This window comes from Oncorhynchus mykiss, chromosome 31, assembly GCF_013265735.2.
Source record: "Oncorhynchus mykiss isolate Arlee chromosome 31, USDA_OmykA_1.1, whole genome shotgun sequence".
Lineage (NCBI taxonomy): Eukaryota > Metazoa > Chordata > Actinopteri > Salmoniformes > Salmonidae > Oncorhynchus > Oncorhynchus mykiss.
In genome coordinates this window covers 30,566,424-30,575,579 of record NC_050571.1, presented here as the reverse complement: position 1 = coordinate 30,575,579, position 9,156 = coordinate 30,566,424, and the positions used below count along the sequence as shown (strand labels likewise).

At 42.3% G+C, this 9,156-nt stretch overlaps 1 protein-coding gene across 2 annotated transcripts; it reads left to right on the top strand.

The window, feature by feature from the left end:
• Nucleotides 1-280: 280 nt before the first annotated feature.
• LOC110504988 (ubiquitin-like protein 3) lies at nt 281-8,951 on the top strand. 2 transcript variants are annotated; one of them, XM_021583912.2, is made up of 5 exons: nt 281-1,212; nt 3,899-4,007; nt 4,371-4,457; nt 5,155-5,232; nt 6,924-8,951. In XM_021583912.2, exons 1-5 carry the CDS (start codon nt 1,186-1,188, stop codon nt 6,974-6,976), a joined length of 354 nt encoding a protein of 117 aa, XP_021439587.1. In that variant the 5' UTR covers nt 281-1,185; the 3' UTR covers nt 6,977-8,951. The 2 variants fall into 2 exon arrangements, with proteins under 2 accessions (XP_021439587.1, XP_036825625.1); XM_036969730.1 differs by lacking the exon at nt 281-1,212 and adding an exon at nt 3,594-3,738.
• Nucleotides 8,952-9,156: the final 205 nt, after the last annotated feature.

Here is a 9,156-nt window from a genome sequence, read left to right as displayed (position 1 = left end):
ACTATTTTATATCTGTAAATGTGTCAAGAGAAATTACTGTGTATAAATGTTTTGTAAGTAAATTTGAATCATCCAAAATGAAAACTGATTTCTGGCTCAATTTTCAATTATAATTTCCCCGGCTTTCTGTAAAAGGTGGCTTCAACACAAATTATCCAAATGTATGTTGTTTATTGCCTTGATGTTATAACTTGTTCAATCAAAATGGAATCTTATGGCAAGACTTCAACTCCCAGACATACTTTGTTGTGGTGTATTTTCGTTTCCTATGTTGACAACCAGCTGATTTCCTGTGTCTTTAAATGTCCTGCCATTATTCTTCAACAAGCAGCAACTAGGTTCGATGGTTTTCTGACCAAAAGAAATCCTCGAACATAGGATACTTTTAACCATTGGGATGCGTAGCTAAATATTTAAGTACTTGTTTTATACTGATACAGTCTTCGAAACTGTGAGGTTATTAGTAAGATTAAGAGTAGAGATATCGCTGTTTGTCTTTTCTGTTCCGCTTTTCTGCCGCAGTCCGATATTTTCAGCTAACCTTAGCTAGCTTTTTAGATTTTAGCCAGGTAACTAGCTAGCTAATAAGTTATCTTTACATTTCTGTCATGAGCTTCTTCACTCACGTAATCGTTAGTGAAGTATATGTTTTTTTCAATAAACCAACCTTGTAAATTGCCACAACCCAGAAGTAACGTTAACTAGCTAACTTAGCTCCTTGCTAGCTAGCCATGTTACTAGTTACATATTGTCAAGCAGTAGTGGAAGGTTTTCAGTAAAACTCGTCATTAAGGTTAAAGCAACGAGTTTAGAGCCATCTAACTAATGTGTTTGTGACTGTAATAGCTAGCTAACTAAGTATTCGTGTTGGCAAGCTACTGAAGCTAGCTAGCTAATTTCTAGCCAAATGCTAGCTAAATAGCGACTGTCTAGCAGTGAGTGTATGATTGGGCAGATAAGCTTGCTACCTACTAGCCTCCATCGTTCGCAGATATCACACGAACGGGCGAATATAGCAACCGATTTGTTCACTTTGTCAGCGCGCTTGAGAAGGTTGTTGAAAGCAGAGAAGGAAAGGGGTGAGAGTAGTGGAACGCACACAGTGCTCTTTATGCCAGGGGGTTGGCCCGGTCTCATCCAGCGAAGCGCAGTACACTCGGTTCTGTTCAGATCGGCTTCAGAACCATGACAACTGCAAGGGATCTCGATATGGTGAGTATTCATTTGCAACCCAACACAATCCTTACTGCATAAGATCCAATGCTGTGCCCCGTATGTCTAATATTAAAATGGTTACAATGCATGTTATGTTTTCCATTTTTAAATGGAACCTTGATTTAACTAGGCAAGTCAGTTAATAACATTCTTATTTATAATGACGGCCTACACCGGCCAAACCCGGACACCACTGGGCCCAGCCCGGTGGAGCTCCCAATCACAGCCAGTGATACAGCCTGGAATCGAACCACAGTGTCTGTAGTGACGCCTCTAGCACTGAGATGCAGTGCCTTAGACTGCTGCGCCACTCGGGAGCCCAAATGTACAGCTATTCTCACAAACAGAATAGCTGTTTCTGTAATCACCATCTGTCAAACTACATTTTGAGATTGACCCACATTTTTTCTAGAGGTGAGCCTTAATTGATTGTCTTCCTATCACAAAATCACCCATTTTGGATTCTGTTATTCTCCAAACAAACCCAGTTGACATGTGTAAAGGCAAAGGACCTTGTCCACGGCACTGTTGTGTTAAATCAGGGATGAAGAGGAGATTGATTGTAGGGACTGAGGAGAACCAGTCAATTTGAAATCACAAACGATCTCAAATCAATGAAAAGGCTGATAGGCTACTCTAGGCTGCCTGCCCTGTTGTACCAATGCCAGCTTGTAGTGCTCTAGAGTTATTGTCCACTTCTGCAAATATTTAGTTCATATTTACGTTGATATTTTGGCAGACGCTATTATCCAGAGTGACTTAGTAGCAATACAGCCTAAGTGCCTTTCTGTTTCCAATGCACGCATGTGTTGCACAGACCTTTTCTGTTACTTCAAAGCTGAGTTTTTGAAGTTAATGTTTCTCTTGATTGGATAGTCTAAGAGGATATCCTTGATGGTTAAAAAAAGAACCAAGGGCAGCTAGGCAAATTTGAGTTTGTTTTGTTTGGTTGAGGATAAAAGGGATGAAGGGAAGCTGGGGGGGGGGGGGGGGGGGGGGGGGCTTGTTAATGATGACTTTGGTATCTAACCCCACTCAGAGGTTATGCAGTGCATAGGGGGAGGGGCTTCCTCTGCCTAGTAGGGTTGGCGTGTTTGTAAACAGCTCAGTGTAGGACTATCCTAACGATACACCTTGTGGCACAGATTCTTTGTTCTGGCTTCCCCGATTTACCACCAGAAAGTTTAGGGACAAATGAACATATTTTATTATGTGGGGGAATTACCCATTCCATTTTTACCTTAACTTTGATTTTGGTATCCAAAATATGATAGTGTTTGTAATGGTAGCATATTTGTCATGATTTCCAAGCCATTTGTTGGATTGTGGTGGGATACCAATATCTACTCTGATGAAGTTTGTGTGTGCAGCGTGTTACGATCTGTCAACTGATGGAGAGAATCAGAGGGGTGGAGTGTGGCTTCCGGCCATAGGCTAATGATGCTTCAGAGCTTTTTTCACTATTAGAGGTCCTGACCTGGGGCTGCTGCCACCGCAGGAGGGAAGGCTATGAGCCAGGGGTCTCTTCCTGTGTAGGAGCTTACGTGTATGCTTAAGGCTACTTACTGGTAGCGGATATTTTATGATTGTCGAATTGATGAGTTTATAATAGATGCCGTTTACATAGCCTACATGGAGCATCTGACAGTAACCTCTGAGTTGCAACACTTCATGTGAAATGCTGTTTCTTTCCCTATTTCCCAAATGGATTTCAATACCCGTACGACTTATTATTTTGGAGAAATCATAGTTCACCACATAATTAGTTGTGTGGGGGGGGGTTCTTCATTTATTCTCTGTGGCATTTGGGATTTGACTCATTGCAGAACCCTGAACAACCTGCCTTACCTTCATTTGGTTTTCAATGAGAGCATTTATTCCCAGCCAAACTCTGTGCAAACACCATGTTGATGATGTAATCCTTAAACCAAGAAGCGATTGAAATCTATGAAAGAAAATGCAATTACCCAAGTCTCCTAAAAAGAAACTTCCTTTTGGATTCTGTAACTGACTGACTAACAGATGAAATGGTCCCTTTTTTTATTTTTTTGTCTTAAGTTGCTAGTACAATTAGTGTAACAGCATGTCCAACACATTTTTGCTTCAATTTATTTTAAATGGGTTCATTTAGTGAACTGGGTGGGTACAAAGAAGAGCAGGGAAAACTCCCCAGCCCCCTCCCTCCTTCACACACACCACTATGCCCCTGGGTTACGCATTGGCCATGTAAATTTAATAACGGGGCCCAGGGCTGTCTGGGACACCTGGGGTTATCGCATTAGGCCGACAGCCCAGAGAGAGGAGCTGCCCACAGCGCTGAAGGCCCACTTCACACCCCCCCCCCCCAGCTCCACCCTTATCTGTGCATTGTTCTGCTATAGGGGCTCACTTCACAACGAGCTCAGTCCTCTCTGAAGGAAGCAGCCCAGTCAAACGGGGCGGAGATCTGCACCAGAGAAATCTAATTAGACAGGAATGTCAATTTCGGTGCAGGCTTCCGAGGGTCATCTCATGTCATTCGAGGTGAGAGAAAACGGAAGGATTCCATGTGATTAGGCTAAGCTACATGCTTCTCATTGCTCGACGGGGTGGAAGTGTAGACTGTATAATTCTGAAATTTTGTGGGATTTTTGTAGAGCCATGTGTAGGATTATTAAGATGTTTTATTTTGGTGCTTTTTCAGGTGAATCTGCGTCTTATCCTGGTCAGTGGGAAGACACAAGACTTCATCTTCTCCCCCAGCGACTCAGCCATGGACATCGCCAAGCACGTCTTTGATAACTGGCCCTTGGGTGAGTTTGTGCAGTTTGGGACGTGAATCAGGGAACAACCACAACACTGTCTTTTTATATTGAGTTGTATTGCAGAATTAATCAGGTAAATTTGCAACTTTCTTAATTCTTCTTAGTCTGGGTCGGACTTAAAAACATGCTTTCTGTCTCTTGTCACGGGTACCACATTCCAGTTATTATAGGGACAGTTGTTACACAATGCCTTGGCTCTCCACACTCCACCTTCAAACCACTGACGATGGCAGCCATGTTTGTGTGTTCAACCACTGCAGGAAGTCTATGTCTGAGTGGCTGTCTGGCGCTAGTGATATTAGACTTGCTTCTGAGTGTTGCTCTAATGTTGTTGTCTCATCTCTGCATCAGGATGGGAGGAGGAGCAGGTGGGCAGTGCCAGCATCCTGCGCCTCATCTTCCAGGGACGCTTCCTGCATGGCAGCGTCACACTTGGCGGTACTTGATGGACCCTCCTTTTTAAAAAATATATATACATGCATACACACACACACACCATCCTACCGGGCTAAAATACACTGGGGAATACTGTATGTCCTTTGAAATGAAGTCTGATTTAAAACATGCCACAGTTGAGGACATGTCATCAAAGATTATTATTATTATTTTATTTATTTTTTTACCCAATTTCGTGGTATCCAATTGTTAGTAACTATCTTGTCTCATCGTTACAACTCCCGCTCGGGAGAGACGAAGGTCGAAAGCCATGCGTCCTCCGAAACACAACCCAACCAAGCCGCACTGCTTCTTAACACAGCACGCATCCAACCCGGAAGCCAGCCAATGTGTTGGAGGAAACACCGCGACCTGGTCAGCGTGCACTGCACCCGGCCCGCCACAGGAGTCGCTAGTGCGCGATGAGACAAGGATATCCCTACCGGCCAAACCCTCCCTAACCCGGATGACGCTAGGCCGATTGTGCGTCACCCCATGGACCTCCCGGTCGCGGCCGGCTAAGACAGAGCCTGGGTTCGAACCCAGAGTCTCTGGTGGCCTTAGACCACTGCGCCACCCGGGAGGCCCCTAGAATGGACATTCTGAGCATGTTTACTAATTCCAAAATTAAAGAGGATTATCTTGTGATTATATATTCTGTATATGAATTGTTCATTGTCTGTCCTTTTTGTTTTCAAAGCTTTAAAGCTGCCCCCTGGCCGAACAACTGTCATGCACTTGGTTGCCAGAGAGACCCTGCCAGAACCTAACTCCCATGGTGAGAACCTTTCTCTCGCACTCTCTGGTTGTCTGACTCATCTCATCACCTAGCTGTCATGGACCAGTGGTGGGAAAACGTACCCAATTGTCTACTTAAGTAAAAATGCCTTAATATAAAATGACACAACTGAAAGTCACCCAGTAAAATACTGCTGAAGTCTAACACGGAACCCAAACCGGCTGCGTGCGTGCGCTATCGTGCATACATTTATTTTGTCCCCACACACTAAAAGCGATCACGACAGGCAGGTTAAAATATCAAAACAAACTCTGAACCAATTACATTCATTTGGGGACAGGTCGAAAAGCATTAAATATTTATGGCAATTTGGCTCGATAGCTTGCACTTGCTAGCTAATTTGTCCTATTTAGCTAGCTTGCTGTTGCTAGCTAATTTGTCCTGGGATATAAACATTGAGTTATTTTACCTGAAATGCACAAGTTCCTCTACTCCGACAATTAATCCACACAATCGGTCAACCGACTTGTTTCTAGTCATCTCTCCTCCTTCTAGTCTTTTTCTTCTCTTGACTTTATATTGCGATTGTCAACTTTCATAAATTAGGTGCATTACCGCCACTGACCTCATTCGTCTTTCAGTCACCCACGTGGGTAAAACCAGTATGGAGATGGCACCTGGGTACCTGCTTCTATAAACCAATGAGGAGATGGGAGAGGCAGGTCTTGCAGCGTGATCTGTGTCACAAATAGAACTGACTTCTATTTTAGCCCTTGGCCTCGCAGACGCTCGTGAGCAGTGTGGGTGCAATAATTGAATAATATAGATTTCTAAATATATTTTGCAGTGCACGTAATGCGAGCGGTGTAGTCAGCCAGTATTTGGTTTTAAATAAACTTAGGTATCAAAAGTAAATGTAATTAGTGAAATATACTTAAGTATCAAAAGTCTAAATGTTTTCAAATTCGTTATATAAACCAGATAGCACCATTTTCTAAATTTACAGTTAGCCAGGGGCATACTCCAACACTCAGACATAATTAGTCACTTTACCTCTACCTACATGTACATATTACCTCAACTAACCGGTGCTTCCGCACATTGACTCTGTACCGATACCCCCTGTATATAGTCGTGTTATTGTGTTGTTGCTCTTTAATTATTAATTATTTTATTATTTTTTACTTCAGTTTGAGTAAATACTTTCTTAACACTTATTTTTCTTAACGGCAGTGTTGGTTAAGGGCTTGTAAGGAAGCATTTCCCTAAGCATTTCACCTGTTGTATTCGTCGCTTGTGACATACTTTGTTTGTAAATTATCAAATCGTATCTGTGTGTGTAGTGAGTCTGCCAGTTCAGGGGAGATGGGGATGACCAGGGATGTTCTATTGATAAGTGCTTGAATTGGACCATTTTCCTGTCCTACTAAGCATTCAAAATGTCGTTTTTGGATGTCAGGGAAATTATGGAGTAAAAAGTACATTATTTTCTTTAGAAATGTAGTGAACTAAATTGTAAAAAATAATAAATGTATAGATACCAAAAAAATACTAAAGTAGTACTTTAAAGTATTTTTTTACTTAAGTACTTAACACCAGTGTCAGGGACACTGTTGAGCTGTAATTACTACAGCTGTAGGCCTTATTGTCCCTTTAAACCTGAAAGCCTGGTGTGATATTTTCTCTTTCGTTGTCTGGTGTCAAGTTTCTTTGTATCGTCCTCTTTGTAGGTCAGCGTAACCGGGAGAAGATCACAGAGAGCAACTGCTGTCTGCTCTTGTAAAAACAACAAACAACAATCCTTTCACTCCCCTCCCCCACATTCATCCTATGCTCGGCTTCTGTCTGCCCGTCAACCCTGGATTTGGGGAGATCACAGGAAGATGGGTCACAGAGCTGTCAGCGGGCGGTCTGTTGCACGTGTTTGTTGCACTCTGGCCCAATCCGTGGCTTAGGAATTATGTAGGTTTTTTTTCGTGCCAATTTATTCAAATAGATTCTCTTTTGTTCACCCTTTTGCCAAATTTTGCCTTTCCTTCTCTCTGTTGTAAAATCATGTTAAGAATTTGTACATATAATATCTGTGGTTACCCAGGAGTAGCATATATCCTGTGTAGCGGGGGGGGGGGGCATATACAGGTTTGGAAGACTCACCTTACAAAGAAACACTAACAAAATGTTTGGAACTTTGACCCGTACTGTGCATACAGTTGTTTGCATTACCCTTGAAGACTCGGCATAGTTTGCTCCATGTGTCTTTCTGCTAATGAAATGGAAGTTCCCACGAGTTTGGCACTTAACTGGGTTGTTTATTTGAAAGTGTGTCTTTGTAAGTTTTATGTATGGTCTTAATCTTCCCTTCCCGTCTTAGAGGAAGAGAATCATTTCCTACTGTTATACAAAGTGCCGTCCCCCCCACCCGATGTAGACTGTGTACAGTAGTTGCCTCATACTGGCAGGGAGTGTTTAGTTTGCCATAGCACCAGTGGACTGGAGTGGTGCATCTTTCTGTGCCATGGGCCACACGTGTTTGTTCCTGGACCAACACAGAGGAAGAGTTCAAAATTGTAAATGGACAGCTGTGTCAACACCTGAGTGGATGTGTGTGACATTGTCATGTTGGATCACCTCCTTGAGGATGAACTGGTTTAGCTAGAAGAAGAATCTAAACTAACTCCTACGTGTCCTCCCCCTGGTTGTAAAGCCTTGCTTTCTTTTTTTTCTCCTTTTTTAAACTGAGTGAAAATATTTTGAAGGAGTGCTTCTGAGTGACCATTTTGTGTCATTCTGAATGGCTTACGTCTCTGATCAACATGACCGTTTAGACTGTACCACACCCAGTCTCATGAGGAAGCCCTGTATCCTCGCCACTCCCCGTCTGACCTGAGTGAGGAGTAAGGGAATTGACGCCAGGAGCCAGTCAACCGTGAGGTGGTGGTGGGAGGGCTTCCTACAGGACATAAGGGCTAGAGGCATGGGATGGAGCTAGGGCTTGGTGAGGGTACCGTCTGGAAAATGAGGAAATTATGTATTTTTACGACCTTTGTTTGGATGCTGTCTGTTTTTGCCTTTTTGATTTATTCTGTAATCATATTAATATTGTATTTTTTAAAATCTTGTATTGTTTATTCTGTTTTTGTCTGACTCCTGTTAATTGAATAATTTTTGTTCCAGGGGTTGTATGTATATGTCTGGGAATGTAGATCATGTTCTGTGTGTTAGTGGATGGGCTGGGGAAATGTCTGTGTAGTGCGACAGTATGGCTGCGTTTACACAGGCAGCCCAATTCGGATATATATATATATATATATCAGTTATTGGCCTTGGTATTTTTTGACCGAAAAGCTCTGAAAAAGATCTTATGTGAAAGGTCAAAAGACTAGTTAGTGGAGAAAAAAATATCAGAAATGGGCTGCCTACGTAAACCCAGCCTTAGTGTGTCTTAGAGTGAGTAATGGGTGTGTGTTTTGTCGTGTGTGTGTGTGTGTGTGTTCGTGCGCCTAAATACTGAGTGAGTGTGTGGGTGAGAACTGTGGGATAGTTATGCAGGTGGTTGAGTAGGAGGGCAGATTGGTCTTGGGTGGCTTTGGTTTCCATGGAAACAGCATGGAAACTCACTTCCTTTGAGTGAGTCTTTTGGTTAGTGTTTGTCAACCAATGTCACTGCTATGAAATTTATCTCAATGTGAATAAATGTAAAAAATTAAAAAGTGATCTGCTTTAAGGTATTGTAAATTAATAAACATCTTTAAATATTACTTGTTTTTTTTTTACTAAAAGGAACAGGGGAGTAGAAATCAAGTTAGTTAAGCAGTGTTGGGGAGTAATGAACTACATGTAGTTCAACTAGTAATTGAATTACATTTTGCAGTAGCTTGGTGGTAGTTGAACTAAATTCTAATCTAGGAAGTGTGTTCGTTACTTTTTTTCCGTGTACCTAACTACTGGAACAACACTACCTTT